Source organism: Emericellopsis atlantica (genome assembly GCF_019669845.1).
Source record: "Emericellopsis atlantica unplaced genomic scaffold F5Z01scaffold_3, whole genome shotgun sequence".
Classification (NCBI taxonomy): domain Eukaryota; kingdom Fungi; phylum Ascomycota; class Sordariomycetes; order Hypocreales; family Bionectriaceae; genus Emericellopsis; species Emericellopsis atlantica.
The window spans coordinates 788025-804167 of NW_025764705.1; the positions used below are offsets into that span (position 1 = coordinate 788025).

The 16143-nt window shown below is 54.9% G+C and overlaps 6 protein-coding genes across 6 annotated transcripts; 4 read left to right on the top strand and 2 right to left on the bottom strand.

Moving 5' to 3' along the window:
• Positions 1–154: 154 nt before the first annotated feature.
• On the top strand, positions 155–2320 carry F5Z01DRAFT_318648 (pyridoxal phosphate-dependent transferase). Its single transcript, XM_046259010.1, has 4 exons — positions 155–551; positions 843–1318; positions 1372–1748; positions 1808–2320. The coding sequence occupies exons 1-4, from the start codon at positions 446–448 to the stop codon at positions 2244–2246; spliced, it is 1398 nt and encodes a 465-aa protein (XP_046122034.1). The 5' UTR covers positions 155–445; the 3' UTR covers positions 2247–2320.
• Positions 2321–2909: 589 nt separating this feature from the next.
• F5Z01DRAFT_318608 (uncharacterized protein) lies at positions 2910–3622 on the top strand. Its single transcript, XM_046259008.1, has one exon. The coding sequence runs from the start codon at positions 3049–3051 to the stop codon at positions 3442–3444; it is 396 nt and encodes a 131-aa protein (XP_046122035.1). The 5' UTR covers positions 2910–3048; the 3' UTR covers positions 3445–3622.
• A 178-nt stretch (positions 3623–3800) lies between these two features.
• Positions 3801–5182, bottom strand: F5Z01DRAFT_670762 (regulatory protein cys-3; the record flags this gene model as incomplete). The annotated part of the gene is made up of 2 exons (XM_046264606.1): positions 3801–4345; positions 4909–5182. 2 exons carry the CDS (start codon positions 5180–5182, stop codon positions 3801–3803), a joined length of 819 nt encoding a protein of 272 aa, XP_046122036.1.
• A 1490-nt stretch (positions 5183–6672) lies between these two features.
• Positions 6673–8651, top strand: F5Z01DRAFT_318894 (centromere protein Chl4/mis15/CENP-N). The gene has a single exon (XM_046259011.1). It carries the CDS (start codon positions 6954–6956, stop codon positions 8463–8465), a length of 1512 nt encoding a protein of 503 aa, XP_046122037.1. The 5' UTR covers positions 6673–6953; the 3' UTR covers positions 8466–8651.
• F5Z01DRAFT_645139 (uncharacterized protein) lies at positions 8470–9983 on the bottom strand. Its single transcript, XM_046262821.1, has 3 exons — positions 9751–9983; positions 9512–9689; positions 8470–9461 (listed from the first exon to the last, which is right to left on the bottom strand). Exons 1-3 carry the CDS (start codon positions 9895–9897, stop codon positions 8530–8532), a joined length of 1257 nt encoding a protein of 418 aa, XP_046122038.1. The 5' UTR covers positions 9898–9983; the 3' UTR covers positions 8470–8529.
• Positions 9984–10468: 485 nt separating this feature from the next.
• Positions 10469–13850, top strand: F5Z01DRAFT_717864 (ribonucleoside-diphosphate reductase large chain). Its single transcript, XM_046266547.1, has 4 exons — positions 10469–10696; positions 10749–10906; positions 10959–13467; positions 13518–13850. Exons 1-4 carry the CDS (start codon positions 10678–10680, stop codon positions 13559–13561), a joined length of 2730 nt encoding a protein of 909 aa, XP_046122039.1. The 5' UTR covers positions 10469–10677; the 3' UTR covers positions 13562–13850.
• Positions 13851–16143: the final 2293 nt, after the last annotated feature.

Consider the following 16143-nt stretch of genomic DNA (forward strand, 5'->3'; position numbering starts at 1 on the left):
AGGCATGCTGGAATACCTAGTAGTTCAGCGGCAGCACAACTGGCCCCGAAGCCACGCAGCCAATTGCCGATTAAACTGCTAGCTAGGTGCATCAGGCACGAAGGTCGCCCCGAAATTGTGATGTGTACACAGCTATCCCAAAGTGTCCGTGCCGGATCCCGAGCGAGACGCTTCTCATGCCCATGGCCGTCATGTCGCCTGCCAGCTTGCTTGCTGCAGGCTGGAGGCGTGGAGAGATGTGAGGAGTCAATTAGTCGCCTTGGATCCTTTATAGTGCTCCAAGGACCCGCCCACCAGCACCTCGAGCTCCCCAGTCCAGTGTTGTGAAGTTGATCTCCAGCTTTTTTTTCTCCTGCCCTTCACCGCGTTTCCGCTTCCTGGTCGATTCCCGCGAAACCCTCCTTCTGCTTCCCCGAACGCGACATTCTCGCAGCAAGACGACAAGATGGCGTTCAGCGGTCGCAAGTTCTCCATCAACCGCCACACTGGCGTCCCCAAGCCCGTCGTGCGGCGCGGCAGCATAGGTGGCGGCGGCGAGCCAGGCGCAAACGGTGAGTCTACATGTACAGGATGGCCTCACTGCCTTGACGAGGTCAAACTCCCCTGCACCAGAAGTGGATGAAGGATGGATGGATAGACATACATTCCGAATCTCACCTTACCCAGCAAAGTCTACCTGTTCTGCGTCGACTTGACGTTGGCACCACGTCAACATCCTGGTGACCCCCTCCCCCACATTGTCTCGGACCCCTCCAATGTCACCTCCGTCACCCTTCGGTGTGATCGATCGCCAACAAATTGAAGTTTGAACCCTGTGAGCAGGATCCGCTGACCTTGCCAAGAACTCCAGTCAAAGGTTCATCGTCAATTCCGCAATGCCCACGAAGGTCACATGCCGCATGCAGGCCTCGACGCCTCGCGTTCCTCCACCGGTGTCGTCTGGTGCACGGAGCGCGCTTCCGAATATGGCTTCCTCGAAGACCCAGACAGCTGGGCGAACCTGGGCCAGGGTGCCCCCGAGGTCGAGGACGACATTGAGGGCTGCTTTGAGCGACCCAAGACCATCGACATCTCCGTTGCCGGCCGCGAGTATGGTCCCACCGCCGGTATTCGACCCCTGAGAGAGGCTGTCGCCAAACTCTACAACGAGACGCACAGAAAGGGGAAAGATTCCCAATATACCTGGGAGAATGTAGCCATCGTTCCTGGTGGCAGGGCCGGTCTGATCCGTATTGCCGCCGTCCTGGGCAATGCGTACCTGTCCTTCTTCTTGCCCGACTACACAGCTTACAACGAGATGTTGAGCTTGTTCAAGAACGTATGTCTCCTTCTGTAGAATGGGGCAACATACCAGTTGCTAAATATCTCCAGTTTGCCGCTATACCCGTGCCTCTATCAGAGGAGGATGGATACCACATCCACCCCGACAAGATCGCCGAGGAGATTGCCCGCGGTACCTCCGTCATCCTCACCTCGAACCCGCGCAATCCCACCGGTCGTGTCGTGGCCAACCCCGAGCTCGCGGAGATCCAGGACATTTGCCGTGGCCGTGCCACGTTCATCAGCGACGAGTTCTACTCTGGCTACAACTACACCAGCAACTGCGACGGCAGCACCATCTCGGCCGCGGAGAACGTACAGGATGTCGACGAGGATGACGTCCTCATCATCGATGGTCTGACCAAGCGCTTCCGCTTGCCGGGATGGCGTATCGCTTGGATCCTCGGCCCCAAGGAGTACATCTCTGCGTAAGTTCGAGCCCCTGCCGCCACCACTTCTCGAAGAACCTGAACTAACACTCCCACAGCATCGGCTCCTGCGGCTCTTACCTCGATGGCGGTGCCGCCCATCCCTTCCAAGAAGCCGCCGTGCCCATGCTGGACCCTACGCTCGTCCAGGCCGAGATGGTCCACCTCCAGCGTCACTTCCGCGACAAGCGCGACATGGTCGTCCGTCGTCTGCGCGAGATGGGCTTCGTCATCAAGTATGTCCCCGACTCGACCTTCTACCTGTGGCTCAACCTCGAGGGCCTCCCCGGCGCCATCTCCGACGGCCTGAACTTCTTCCAGGCCTGTCTGGAGGAGAAGGTCATTGTTGTGCCCGGCATCTTCTTTGACCTCAACCCCTCGCGTCGTAGGGATCTGTTCGACAGTCCCTGCCACCACTTTGTCCGCTTCTCGTATGGCCCGCGGATAGACGTGTTGAAGATGGGTCTCGACGCTATCGAGCGCGTCGTGAACAAGTAAGTTGCTTTCGCTCTTTTGATCAACTGCAGAGTTCCTTGTCTGACTGTTTACAGGTACCGCCGCTCGACCTAGACGCATGAATGTTTGCGATACAGAGAAAGGGAGGGGTCAGATTGCATACAGCTACACTGTAGTTAAATGAGGGAGTCATGACGAATTTGATGCATGTGCCTGGCTACTTATGCACTTAGCCAAGCTCGAACAGCTCATAGAGATGCCTACAGAGACGAGGGGAGAACAATATTTGACGCTGCATATAAACGCTCCGGAGCATGACTGGCATACGATGTAATCAGGTGTACTCCGTATGTGCGAAGTGGTTGCGGTCATGCTCGAGCGGTCCCACCAGTGCTCGCACCAGCCGGACTGACGCAACCCCAGTTGAGTGCAGGCATCACCAAAAGCCTCTAATAGGTTTGCGGAGACAATTACAACCCAATGATCGAATCGACCAACCTTAATCGCGTGCACCAACAAGAAATTAAGATCACGTCGGTAGGAAGCTTGTGTCGGACCGGCTCGCATCCCCTAGCCTGGAAAGACAAGGAAGGGTCATCTCAGCCGCCCTCAAATTTCATGCTCTTCATCAACAACTTGCAGGCTTCCATCCTTCTCGAATCAACCAGATCCATCTAGACTAGCCCAAACCAACCTGCACAAAACCTCACAGAGAAATCTTTCGGCAATTCAGCATCACTTTGCCCTCCTTCGCCGACGCCACCCGCGGTCTCACCATCCGAGAAGACAATCAACCATACAGATACATCCCACGCATTTCATCAGCAAGACCCCTAAGCACGCAATGCTCATCCCCCGCATCATCAGCCAATCGCCACGCCGGCTTCATGTCGTCCTTCAAACCCCACGTCTGTGGCCGCACTGCACGCCGCGGCGGCACGCTTCCAGCAGCAAGCCAGCGGATGATGCTCAGAGCGATGCCCACGGCCAGCAGGGCGAGACCCAAGGATTGCCTGCACCGGGCCAGGGTGTCACGCTGGACATGAGCGACGGGGACACAAGTGCCAAGCTGAGTCAGTTGGGACCTTTGGTCGTCAACAGAGATGGCACGACGGGACGGGTCTCGAATTGGGAGACGATGACTACACATGAGCAGGAGACTACGCTGCGGTTGCTCAAGATGCGGAACAAGGCCCGGCTCGACGAGCTCAAGGCCAAGAAGAACGAGGCGGCGGAATGACTGAAAGTGGTATCGATTTTAATTATATTGCAGCAGATTTGACAAGCGACAAAAACACCTTTCCATCTTCTTTTTATCAGCAGTGCCCTGGATCAGGAACAGCACGCCCTCGTCGCCTTCGTAGAGACATCACACGTTCGATCATTGTGCCTACAAGCACGTAGTATCCCCAGTCCCCGTCTTTATCATGCCAGTGTATCAGTTCCCAATAGGAAACCCGTGACTCCCCCGATAACGCCGTTCTTTCATCTACCTCCGACCTGTAGAGTAATCATGCAACGTGCAAGCGCCAAGTGTCAGAAGGGGACCCTTCACCGGCCTAACCTCCAATTCGCGTCCAGAACAAGGGCGGGGGACTAGCCGTCGGTGCCAGCAGTCTCGGGCTGACTCCTACGGCTGGCGTGCTTTGTGAACTCTTTCCAGAGAGCTGTGATGTCCTCGCTACCCTCATTCTTCTCCACAAGGAGGTTCTTGAGCCACTTGTTCTCGGTCTCGAGCTGCGATACGCGGCTCTCCAGACCGGCGACCTTTTCATTCATCTCCTTGGCAGACTTCTCGAGGGCCTGCTCGCGCTGCTTCTTCTTGATGCGGAAACGGGCGCTGGCGGCGGTGTTGCGCCTGCGCTTGTCCTCCTCGGCGGCTACACGAGACGCCTCCTCGAGGTTGGCAGGGTGGCTGGGAGTGCTAGTAGTAGAGGTGATCTCGGTGGCCTTCCTCTTGTCACCAGCGCGCACAGGAGCCGGCTGCTGGAGCTGAGACGGCTGTGTTGGGTGGGCCTGACCCGGGTAGGCTGGGCCATGGCTGGGTTGGACAGGCTGAAAGCTGTGGGTGTTCTCCGCTGGGGGGAAGGCACCCATGGCAGGAGCCTGATAGGCGTTGAAGTCGCCAAAGTTGAATTCCCCTGCCATGATATGTCAGTCGATGCTCGGGTCACGACAGGCGCCGGCAGCAAGCAAGCGGCAACAAGGTTGCATCACGCCATGCTGACAGTGAGATGAGGGGGGCGACCATCGTCAGATGAGTGACTGGTCGATGCCGTAGAGCAGCAAGGGGGAGGTTGTCCATGACAATCGACGCGTTGATCGCTGCACTTCCACTGTCACAGCGGAACAGGGCGATCAGTAGCAGATCACGGGATATTGCGCCATCGCCGGGATTTGTCACCGGCAGCGGCTCATCCTGACCCATCACCCCCACTGAGACCGCACTCGCGGCAGAGGGCACAGGATGCAACCAGACACCAAGATCTCTCGGATTTAACAGGAGGGAGTTGTTTCTTTGCCGCATAGGCTCGTGGGGGGTTCTTGCGGGGAAAACTGAGGGAACTGCAGTGACAATGACTTTCGGGGTGCTCGGGCCAGATGCTGAGTGAGCAGCGAGCATGTGAGAGCCCAACACAACCGTGAGATATCCAAGAAACGCAGCGACAGTATTGCAGCACAAAGGCAGAAGAGAATCACCCACCATTCATAAAGTCCATGTTTGAAATATCCCCCATAACCGAAGCCGGATCCTCTGCCGCAGCTGTCGCAGCAGGGTCCGGCTTGGCGGGCGGCGCCTGGAAGTCGGTGTTCTGACCAGAGTCTAGGTCAAAGAAATGTGTGTTGGTGAAGGTGAACAGTTCATCGTCCAGGTTGAAGCCCTCATCGCGAGGGGAGTTGTCCTGGGGACTGATAGCGTTCAGGTCTCGGATGTATTGGGACACGTTGGGTGCCTTGCGGCCGTGGTAGTTCGCCATTTCTGTCGTCGTCGTCGTCTGCTTTTTCTTGGGTCCAGGCATTTAAGGTGTACGGTGTCGCAACCTGGGCCGTTGATCGAGTCGGGTTGTGCCAATCCTGCTGATGCCAAGCGCAGTCTGCGAACGCGGCCGTGCAAGGGTTTGAACAAGCAGGTCGATGTGCGCGCTTAGAGTATCGTCGATTAAGAATGGTCCGTCGTGGTGGGAATGGAGTATCGTTTATCGTAATGTCGTCGCTGTGGGTGTGTATCCGACGATGGGTTGGTGATGGGGAGAGGTCAAGATCTTGGTGGCGGAAGGGTCCTCTGGGTTGATGAGCGAGTCTGTCCGGTTCTGTTTCGGTACGGGCACATGCGCTGGGCCTGCAGGTTGCGGCTTTTCTCTGTGACAGCCTGAGCCAGTGGGCCGGATGCGCCCCAACCATTGGATTGCCGTCAGCGCCGAAAACGCACAGTGTCACACGTACGGTGCCTTCAAATGTCTCAGAGGGGTCGTGCCCAGGCACTCTAGGTGCTCCAGACCCAGTGCGTAGCCTGTAGGTACGTACCTTGGACGCTTGCTTACTAAGAAGCACTCAGGCAGAGCAGGGGCCGCCAAAAAGGGCTGTGCGATTGAAAACGGTCATTGCTGTCGCGTTTTCACCTGTATTTTAGGGCTCGGCCATTATTGTATTGACAACAGTTGACATGTTGACTTTCTCCTGGGAACGCTTCTATTCTGCAATTTAGGCAGTTACGCACAAGCAGCAAGTCCGCAGCTCGGGCTCGTTTCGTTGCGACGCTGGTTGTGTGCATTGGTCAGCGACGAGACCAAGACAGCCGGATGCACCGAGGGTTGTTGTTGTTGCCGATTTCGTCAACCGCTTCAAGATCCAATTTGCTCAAAATACCCCGCCAACATGGATGCCTGTTGTGCGCCCCTCGGCCGCCGGGTTTCCAGAGTGGATGATTTCAAAGATGCCCCACGTCCATAATTCGCACTGTGATTCTACTGGCACCGTAATGCTAAGTATCTATGACGATACTCAAAATGGCATCGCTTTCCTCTTGATCATATCGTTTGCTCCGGCAGTGGTGATGAGTCGTGACGTGCCTCTGTTCTACGGATACTGACTACCTTATGCGCCGATATAGATCGATTCCTCTCGTTGGGATCTTTTCTACACCATATACGCACAGCTTCGACCGTAATTTGAAGACAACGCACCATACCACGAATAGGTAACAGTGGGGGGGGAACAACTGATGTTGTGATTTCTAAGCATCTTGACGTGCCTCAGTCCGCATGCCCCCTTTTGGCAACGAACGGAGCCCCTGGAATTGTCTGCTTCGTCAGCTCATGTCAGATGCAAGTCCATCTGCAGCTTGGGTGTTCAAAAGTCCGCTCAACAAGTCCGCCCGCGCAGACGTCCGGCCATGGATCGACTGTGGTGCTCCGCTACTTCTCTAGGAGATGCCACGAATGACATTCACATAACCTTCCCGGACGCTGTTCTTGAATCCAGCTCTAACAATCTTGGGGCGTGAACCGTCCGTTGCGTCCAAGGAATACGTACTGGTGGTCCCTGGGGCCTGGTCTGGTTACCCCGCGGTCTCCCATTGCAAAGTGAAATTAGCTACCCTAAGCCTAACGCGTCACAAAGACCAATTTAGACGCGTCGCTCGTGATGATGTGGTGAACCTTCCGGCCTTCTTCACAGCGGGACCGTCTGTTGTTTTCGGCGCACCCAGATGACACCGATTGCGTGACGCTGATCACTGTCTTCATCGCCATGCCACCCCGAATATCCGTGCCGATAAAAGCACGACTACCATCCACCCTTCGCGTCAACGCTTCTCACCCATCTGTGACCAAGTCTCTTGGGCGACTCTCACGCGAAGCTCTACTTTCCCTCGCCCTTGACTGGCTCGACGAATATGCCATCCAAAATGCGGTACCCTACTTGCTACCTGAGGGAGATGAGGAAGATGAGGATATGGACGATCTGTACCCGCCATGTCGGTCGGTGAGCGAACTGCGGCAACTCTACGTAAACATGCGCCAGCTCAAGGGATCGAAGAGAGATGTAGTCAGCAGGATCACGGAAGGCGACTGGAGGCATGGACTGACATTGTTCCAACTTGCCATGGCAGATTTTGCGTATTTGGACGAGCATCAGACATCCCAGCGATGGTCTTCGTATCAGATCCTGCCTTTACAGCCGCCTACACGGAGCACCGAGGAAGAGGACGAGGAAGTCCTTAAAGTCGACAAAGAAAGCCTCAGGGTGCCGCGCTTTCACCCTGCGACGTTTCTACAGCAACTTCAGGATCAGATCCTGCCAGACGTCAAGGCACATTACCATTTTCATCGAACGGCAAACTTACCTGTGCTACTGCTGCGGATCTTTGTTGTGCATTCTGGGGTCAATGACAGCAACGCCCTCCATACAAAGAGCTCTGGTCAAGAAGAAGCAAGCTTTGATGGCTCGAAAACGGTCTATCTTGCATTTCCAGATGGGGCACCGGCCATATACGTCTCCAGGCCCACGGCCACTGGAGGCACTGTACCCGGAGATTCGAAAAGCTTGCAAACACTGATTGTCGAGGGTGTGCCCAAAGCTCTATCCCGGGCGAGGGAGAGATATACCCTCAAATCAACAAATCTGCAGAGTCGGAACTTGTGGGCTCTGCTGGACAAGAGGGGTTCGGGGCGGACAAATGCCGCGGGCGGAGGCTGGAGTATCTACGTGAACGAGAAAGAGCAGAAAACCCCACTCGACTCTGCTTTGACATTGCCACCACCCTCGAAAGACGATTCAAAGGGGCGCAAGAGAGAATGGCCGATGAGCCAGGCTCAGCAAGAAGAGAAACGGGCCAAGGTTATTGCCGAGGCGAGGTTTGGGGACTCGAGTACAATGGATGATGGTAGAGGCGTGGAACGAGTCGAAGTTGTTCTTCAGGACCCCTTCCCACAGCAAGACCTCACTGGCGACTTGGAAGAGGACGTTGATGGCGGATCAGGAGACAATCCTAGGCGACGAAGCAAAGTTGATACGGTACTGCTGCAGGCGCAGAGTACACTTGACGATGAGGCGGCTGACACCACAACATCTTCAACATGGACACCGCCCGTCAAGATCGCGTTCACTGGTTCTCACGTGTTCGCTGGTATCAGACAACTCGTGGAAGCTGGTATGGTCGACGGCGAGAGAATGCCCGGCTGGATGACGGGGGAGGAAGGTGTGACGATGGGCGTTGTGAGGCACGGGCGGATACGAGGATTCAAAGGCTCTGGTTTATGACACCGCCCAGGTCTACGTATGTATGCTTCTATGATACCCATGTCTTTCATGCTGTTGCTGGCCATCAAGGCGATTCTAATACATCGAACAATTTGACTGTATTCCTCCAAGCGGCCTCGCATACGTCCTCCACGGGTACATCTTTGATCCCCGCGACGATCTTGGCAACGCGCTCAATGTTGCATGGCTCATTCCGGCCTTTGACCATGGCGCCCTCTTCCCACTTCTCTTTCTTGACCGTCTTGAAGCGCTCGAAGATTTCCGATTCCTTCTTTTGGTTCTTCTTGGACTTTTGCTGCTGTTGCTTCTCCGGCGCGGGCCCCGACCCGTTCTCGACCGGCTCCTTCTTCTCGATGAGATATTTGTACCCCTCATGACTTGGCCGAACCTCACACCATGGGCCGTCTGTCTCCAGCATGAGGCGGTCGAGATGGACCTCGCTCACGACGTCACAGTTCTCCTTGGTTTTGAAGCTGCATCCGTTAATGCCAATGTAAAGGCCCAGGTCCATCAGCTCGCGCATTTCCTCGGCCGTGCCAGTGAAGGAGTGAACCACGCCACCCTTTTCCAGTTTCTCAAGCTTGGGGCCAAAGGCCTCCTTCAACAGCCGGACAAAGTCCTCGTGTGCGGCACGCGAGTGCAAAAACAGGGGCAGCTGGGGTTCCAACGACGCGGCAACTTTGAGCTGTGCCGCAAAGGAGTGCAGTTGCACCGTACGAGAGCAGTAATGCAGCCGATCATAGTCAAGGCCGAATTCGCCAAATGCCACGAGGTGTTGCTTTCCCTCACTTCGTGCCTCGGCGAGCAGGGTAGTCAGGTCAGCAATGATGTTGGCAGACTTCTCCGGACATGGCTGTTCGTCTTCCGGCACAGGTGCGTTAGGGTCTGGATCACAAGGAGTGGAATGCTCAGAGGTGGCATTGGCGTGAGGCTGCTTTGAGGAGAAGATTGAAGAGCTGCATGGGTGAATCCCTGCGGTGGCATACACCGTGCCAGCTGTTTCACGGTCAGTTCCAAGTAACTCCAAAGCGCGAGCTGCGACGTACGGAACTCCTCTGCTAATTTGAGCGCATCACGGCAGCTCTTGAAGTCTGATCCTGTGACCAGGAGTTTCACGCAGCCCACTTGTTTTGCGCGGTCGATGACGCCTGCCAGGTCATCGGGGTGTCGTTGCTTGCCGTGCTGCTTGCCCCGGAAGATGGGATCTGCCAGGTTGATTCCAATCTACTGGAGGCAGTGATCAGCCCAAGTTGCAACGAACATGAATCTTTGGCGTGGCACTAACATCGATGTACTGAGGGCTGTAGGTTGCCCCTACAGGCTTGACATCAGGCGTTTGTGAACCCATACGGACGGACTGCGACAGCCGTGAAAATGGAAGGCGTTGACTGACGGATCCCAGCGCAATTCGAGGAGCTGTTCTTGCGAGCATTCGTATTTAAAAAGTTATCACAAGTAGGCCAGTTTATGTCAAAGGGTAAGGTATCAAGCATTCGACTCGCTGGATGTTAGATTTCCATTGGATGGTCAAAATGAGCCAAGGCACTGCCACTAGCATGGAAGCGGATTAGTGTCCTCAGGCGAAGGTACAATTAATCAGCGTCACGTGAATGCGCGACTATGTCATCGTCTATTTGCCCCGCCAAGGCCCGCCTGTATCTGTCACTTGCAAGGGTTGACGCGCTACTGAATTGTGAGAACTTGAACGTTCTGCTTCAGGGAAACGCATGAATATTGTAACAAAACAAGTGAATTGACGTGATTCATACCCCAGAGATATCTGATCGTGCTGATTTGAGTGAGTCATGGCCAGCCCATAGCTCAACTCGGAATCCGAGTGAGGGTTGCCGAGGGGCAGCTGGGTTGCCCTCGCCAGGCTGGTAATTAAATGGGTTGCAGGGCAGCCAGGGCAGTGGACCGTGCATTGATCGAATGTTTGTCGCGCTAAAGAATTGGCGTTCTCGCGTCTGCCACGCGTGCCTTGCATAAAGTACTTCCATCCACCATCGTCCAGGCACGGTTTTCCTCCCTCTCCATCAACAACTCTCACCACGAAACTGTATACTCCCTCTCTGGACTCTAGCATTCACCTGCTACGCCGTTGCCTTCTTACTCTATACCCTGCCACTTTGTGTCTACGGCCAAGTTCATTTCGCTACCACTCAAGCAAAACTTGCAGTCGCCTCGTTGGCGCCTCACACACATCGCGGCCATGTTCGTCAGGAAGCGCGGTATGTACATTTGTTCATCGATAGGATTTGCAGAAAGCTGACAGGAACACAGATGGACGCCAGGAGCGTGTGCAGTTCGACAAGATCACTGCCCGTGTGTCAAGGCTTTGTTATGGCCTCGACACTGAGCACGTTGATCCCGTTGCCATCACCCAGAAAGTCATCTCCGGTGTCTACGGTGGTGTGACCACCATCCAGCTCGACGATCTTGTAGGCGACTTCGCACGTCAATTGGTCATACATGGTATCTAATGTTTATTAGGCTGCCGAAACCGCGGCGTACATGACTGTCACCCACCCCGACTACGCCATCCTCGCGGCTCGCATCGCCGTGTCCAACCTTCACAAGCAGACAAAGAAGCAATGGTCTGCGGTTGTCGCTGATCTCTACCACTACGTCAACCCCAAGAACGATACGCCTTCGCCCATGATCTCGAAAGAAACATACGACTGCGTCATGCGTCACCGTGAGGAACTCGACTCCGCCATCGTCTACGACCGTGATTTCAACTACCAGTACTTTGGCTTCAAAACTCTCGAGCGTTCATACCTCCTCAAACTCAACGGCAAGATCGTTGAGCGGCCCCAGCACATGATCATGCGCGTGGCCGTCGGCATCTGGGGTGACAACATTGAGCGTGTCATCGAGACATACAATCTCATGTCCAACAAATCATTCACCCACGCATCTCCTACCCTCTTCAATGCCGGCACTCCTCAAGCACAACTGTCGTCCTGCTTCCTTGTTGATATCAAGGACGACAGCATTGACGGTATCTACGACACCCTCAAGACTTGTGCCATGATCTCCAAGACTGCCGGTGGTATTGGTCTGAATGTCCACCGCATTCGTGCTACTGGCTCCTACATTGCTGGTACCAACGGAACCTCAAACGGCATCGTTCCCATGCTCCGCGTCTTCAACAACACCGCCCGCTACGTCGACCAGGGCGGGAACAAGCGCCCTGGTGCCTTCGCCATCTACCTGGAGCCGTGGCACGCCGATGTTTTTGAGTTCCTCGATCTCCGCAAGAACCATGGCAAAGAGGAGATCCGTGCCCGCGATCTCTTCTTGGCCCTCTGGATCCCCGATCTCTTCATGAAGCGTGTTGAAAAGAACGGCGACTGGACCCTCATGTGCCCCAATGAGTGCCCAGGCCTGGCTGATTGCTACGGTGATGAGTTTGAGGCTCTGTACGAGAAGTATGAGCGGGAGGGCAAGGGTCGCAAGACCATGCGTGCCCAGAAGCTCTGGTACTCCATCCTCGAGGCCCAGACTGAGACTGGCAACCCCTTCATGCTCTACAAGGATGCTTGCAACCGCAAGAGCAACCAAAAGAACTTGGGTACCATCCGCAGCTCAAACCTCTGCACCGAGATTGTCGAATACTCTGCACCTGATGAGGTTGCCGTCTGCAACTTGGCCTCACTGGCCTTACCTGCGTTCGTCGATTACAATGAGGGCTGCTACGACTTCAACAAGCTGCACGAGACCACGCGTGTGGTCGTCCGCAATTTGAACAAGATCATCGATGTCAACTACTACCCCGTCATCGAGGCCCGCAACAGCAACATGCGTCACCGTCCCATTGGTCTCGGTGTTCAGGGCCTGGCTGATGCTTTCCTTGCTCTGCGCATGCCTTTCGAGTCTCCGGAGGCCCGCCAGCTCAACAAGCAGATCTTCGAGACCATCTACCACGCTGCCGTGACCGAGTCTGTAGAGCTCGCTAAAGAGCAAGGTCCCTACCCTACCTTCAAGGGCTCTCCTGCCTCGGAGGGTATCCTCCAGTTCGACATGTGGAATGTCACGCCCTCTGACCTCTGGGAGTGGGACTCCCTCAAGGAGCAGGTCAAGGAGCATGGCGTGCGCAACTCCCTTCTCGTTGCCCCCATGCCAACCGCCAGTACCTCCCAGATCCTGGGCAACAACGAGTGCTTTGAGCCGTACACTTCCAACATTTACTCACGCCGTGTCCTGGCTGGCGAGTTCCAGGTTGTGAACCCCTGGCTGTTGAAGGATCTCGTCGACATGGGTCTCTGGTCTGATGCCATGAAGAACCGCATCATCGCCGACAACGGTTCTATCCAGAACATCCCCAACATCCCCGATGATATCAAGCAGCTCTACAAGACCGTTTGGGAAATCTCCCAGCGCACTGTCGTCCAGATGGCCGCCGACCGTGGTGCCTTCATCGATCAGTCGCAGTCGCTCAACATTCACATGAAGGATCCCACCATGGGCAAGATCACCAGCATGCATTTTGCAGGATGGAAACTCGGTCTCAAGACTGGCATGTACTATCTGCGTACGCAGGCTGCCGCTGCACCTATTCAGTTCACCGTTGATCAGGCGGCACTGAAGGTGGACGACACCAACGTCGCCCGGGACCGTCCCATGAAGAAGCGTGCCCCTCCCTCTGGGTCTAGCTACATGTCCTCGGTGTCAGCTGTTCCTCGTGCCAGCATTTCCAAGGAAGGCTCCGCCAACGGCTTGACCGCTTCAAATGGGATCCCTACGCCCAGCACAACGCCGCCGCCTGCTCTGGGTGCCGCCACCACATCGCGTGTTGCCGCGTCGCCCAACAAGTCTGCTGCTATGAAGGCAGACGTTGCTGAGGGTGACAGCCCACGCGCGCTGCCCACCGAGCCTGCCGAGAAGGTTGAGGATGAGGAGCTGCGAGACCCCCCAGCAAAGAGCAACCAAGACGAGGATAAGACCGGCGACAACGAGGACCGCGAGCGAGATATCTACTCTGACGCCGTTCTAGCGTGTAAGTTTCAAAGACTATCAATCTCAAGATGAGTACTAACATCGCGACAGGTAGCATTGAAAACCCTGAGTCCTGCGTGATGTGCAGTGGCTGAAGCAGTCGCCGTTCAGCTGTTTTCATATTGGCTACTGCATATGTAATGGATGATGAGATGTGAACGACGGGATGGCAACTGAACTTTTGTTAGGAAGGGCAAACCGAAGCGAAATTGCTCTTTGTATTTCTTATGTACGTGATTTCGACATGATACCGATCGAGCGCAGTTAGCACAGGTCAACTGTACAGGATCATCGGTGCTTGGGATTGTTGATGGAATTCGAGGTCGTTTGGGTATAGGACATAGGGATACTTCGTCAGGTCAATTATGATTTCAACTATCAACGTCCCAAGAGCAGTGAACGAGCGGCCTCCCTCCCGTCATACTTATTAGACGGGACCCAAGAAACACAATGTCTGGCAGAAAACTTTACATCTTCCTTGCCACAGCAGCAGACCAAGTCACCACATCCAATGGCCATATGCGGCTGTAGCCAGTCCATGCGAGACCATCAAGCAAGCTACCCTGGTTGTAAAGCCTGGAGACATTTTCTTCTCAGATCACCCTAGGGTACCTTATGAATGTTCTTGCCCTGGTAAACAAAATCTCTGCGATAACGAAATACCCTGTACCAACCATATCGGCCTTCTTGTCACCGGCGAGGAGAAGGAGACTAATAAGCGGCTTGCCACTGCCGACGTTGGAAATTACAAGAAGGGTGCAACTTGACTGAGACATGCTTGATGTTACGAGGGCGGTAGGTCGTACGGAGTACCGTTAGTACGTACAGATGGACATTCGCCTGTCCGGGTGCCAAATGATGCCACGCTAGGCACCATCAGGAAGAAACTGGACTCGAACAGAAGGCTAGCTTGCGAAGTGTCGACTAATTAGTAAAGGGAGACCATGATAGGATAGGTACGTATGAGCCAGGGCCCATCTGTTCAGCCTCGCGGTCGCTTCAAGCAAGGGGCGTCTGTCTGCAGGACTAATGTTAGGGGCCAGCGAATGGTGTAGCCTGTGTTGGTGTTCCCCGACAACACAACACTGTCTCGGTTGATGAGAACGGCTGAGATGACGCATGGTGCGTAGAGTGCCCGATCCTCGTTGGCATGTTGCAAATGCGTGCTGGTGGCCGACGGCGACAGGTACTTGTGCGTCGTCATTGCCACGAGCGACACTCCATCATGTCCGCGCCGGCTTCGTGGACCTAGACTACGAGCCGTGGCCTGGTCCTCAACGTCGCTAGTGCCAGTAGTACCGAAGCGGTCGGAGCCACGGCGAGCTTGACTGGGTACTTCGCAGCAGAAGCAAGTAGAGAGCATCTAAATCGTGTTGTTGACTTGACTCGCCTGCCGTGGACTGCGCGCGGCCACTGCATCACTGCGGAGTGACACTTGTTGGCCCAATCATGCGTCGCTGTTAGGGGTCAACTGGTAACACCCGCTGGATTTTCCGTACACCAGCAGGAAACGAGCGGATTAAATCTTGACTCATGATCAGGGGTACGCCGTTGATGGCTTGATGCAGCAATCCAGTTCCCTTTCATTAGCAAGAGATTGCAAGTACTTGGCTGGCTGTCTCCGACACTCGAGCCGACGTTCGACTTGGAGGTCGAGTAGAATGAGGACTATGCATGACGACGTGATGGTGGGGCGCTTCTCCGACCTAATCTAGAAGTAGAGCTGCAAGAAGTGAGATATCGGTTGTTTAACTTGTTGATGGCCTTGTATGTTCAGCCCCCGCCACGCCAAGATTCTTCCAGCTGGGCAGCAAGGCAGGGGTAAAGCTTGCTCAGGCCAAGAGTACGGAATAGTGACGACTGAATTATCATTTCTCCGAAGCAAGAAAACTGGCGTTCACAGCCTAAAAAAACGTGGAGCACCTCCAATGCTAGGTGGAATTGGGAGTACCTATGTGAGTCGCAAGCATGCTTTCGCGGGCTACCGACGTGGATGAGAAGTGTTGGTGAACTTTGAAGCGAGAACTGAGGGCGCTCCGATGCGGTGTGGAGTTGCCATGCCAGCTTGCCGGGCAGCTATCGCAGTAGCGTGAGGCTCGAGCCAGGCAGCTTGTTCTAACTTCTGTCTAGCCTGGAAAGCTTTCATTGGTCAATGGGCTAGTCCAAGCAGCTAATGAGCTGGCGATCCCAGCCTTGATCTGTGTCTAACTTTTTTGGCGATGTAACATAATCCAAGACAGTTTGAACAAACAACCGTCGTTGACCAAGAGCGATTGTGCCCAGAGACTATGGTACCGCGGTACAAATTGCATTAGGTCATTAGAAACTGAACCAGGTTCGAATGAGGTTTGTGAGCGTTGGCTGGCTTTAATACGTGTGTTTTGCGCGTATTGCGCCGTGCATGGATGGGCCCGCTATTCGGTCGATCCCTTGCTCAACAAGCTGGGCTGGGAGATGCGGGTCGCCCGCGTTTCGATTCCCGTTTCTGAGCGTCGATGAATATTGATCAGGCTTAATTACCGCCTCATAGGAATTTGAATACTGCCGGGCGGGCAAGTTCGCTCCGTTCTCCGCAAAAGCAGGTTTTAGATACCTATTAAGGTACGGTAGTCACCAAAGACCAGCGGCATGAATGCCAGGCCCACTGCGAGAGTCAGCGGGCCAGATGAGGTTCAAC

Bases quoted from the DNA above. Each gene is read 5' to 3' on its own strand.
- F5Z01DRAFT_318648 (XM_046259010.1), top strand. From the start codon at position 446: ATGGCGTTCAGCGGTCGCAAGTTCTCCATCAACCGCCACACTGGCGTC. The intron at 552-842 runs GTGAGTCTACAT...GACCTTGCCAAG, and splicing joins CGGCGAGCCAGGCGCAAACG to AACTCCAGTCAAAGGTTCAT. The intron at 1,319-1,371 runs GTATGTCTCCTT...AAATATCTCCAG, and splicing joins TGTTGAGCTTGTTCAAGAAC to TTTGCCGCTATACCCGTGCC.
- F5Z01DRAFT_318608 (XM_046259008.1), top strand. From the start codon at position 3,049: ATGCTCATCCCCCGCATCATCAGCCAATCGCCACGCCGGCTTCATGTC.
- F5Z01DRAFT_318894 (XM_046259011.1), top strand. From the start codon at position 6,954: ATGCCACCCCGAATATCCGTGCCGATAAAAGCACGACTACCATCCACC.
- F5Z01DRAFT_645139 (XM_046262821.1), bottom strand. From the start codon at position 9,897: ATGCTCGCAAGAACAGCTCCTCGAATTGCGCTGGGATCCGTCAGTCAA. The intron at 9,690-9,750 runs GTTAGTGCCACG...TGCCTCCAGTAG, and splicing joins ACAGCCCTCAGTACATCGAT to ATTGGAATCAACCTGGCAGA. The intron at 9,462-9,511 runs GTACGTCGCAGC...ACCGTGAAACAG, and splicing joins CAAATTAGCAGAGGAGTTCC to CTGGCACGGTGTATGCCACC.
- F5Z01DRAFT_717864 (XM_046266547.1), top strand. The intron at 10,907-10,958 runs GTAGGCGACTTC...AATGTTTATTAG, and splicing joins CCATCCAGCTCGACGATCTT to GCTGCCGAAACCGCGGCGTA. The intron at 13,468-13,517 runs GTAAGTTTCAAA...ACATCGCGACAG, and splicing joins CTCTGACGCCGTTCTAGCGT to GTAGCATTGAAAACCCTGAG.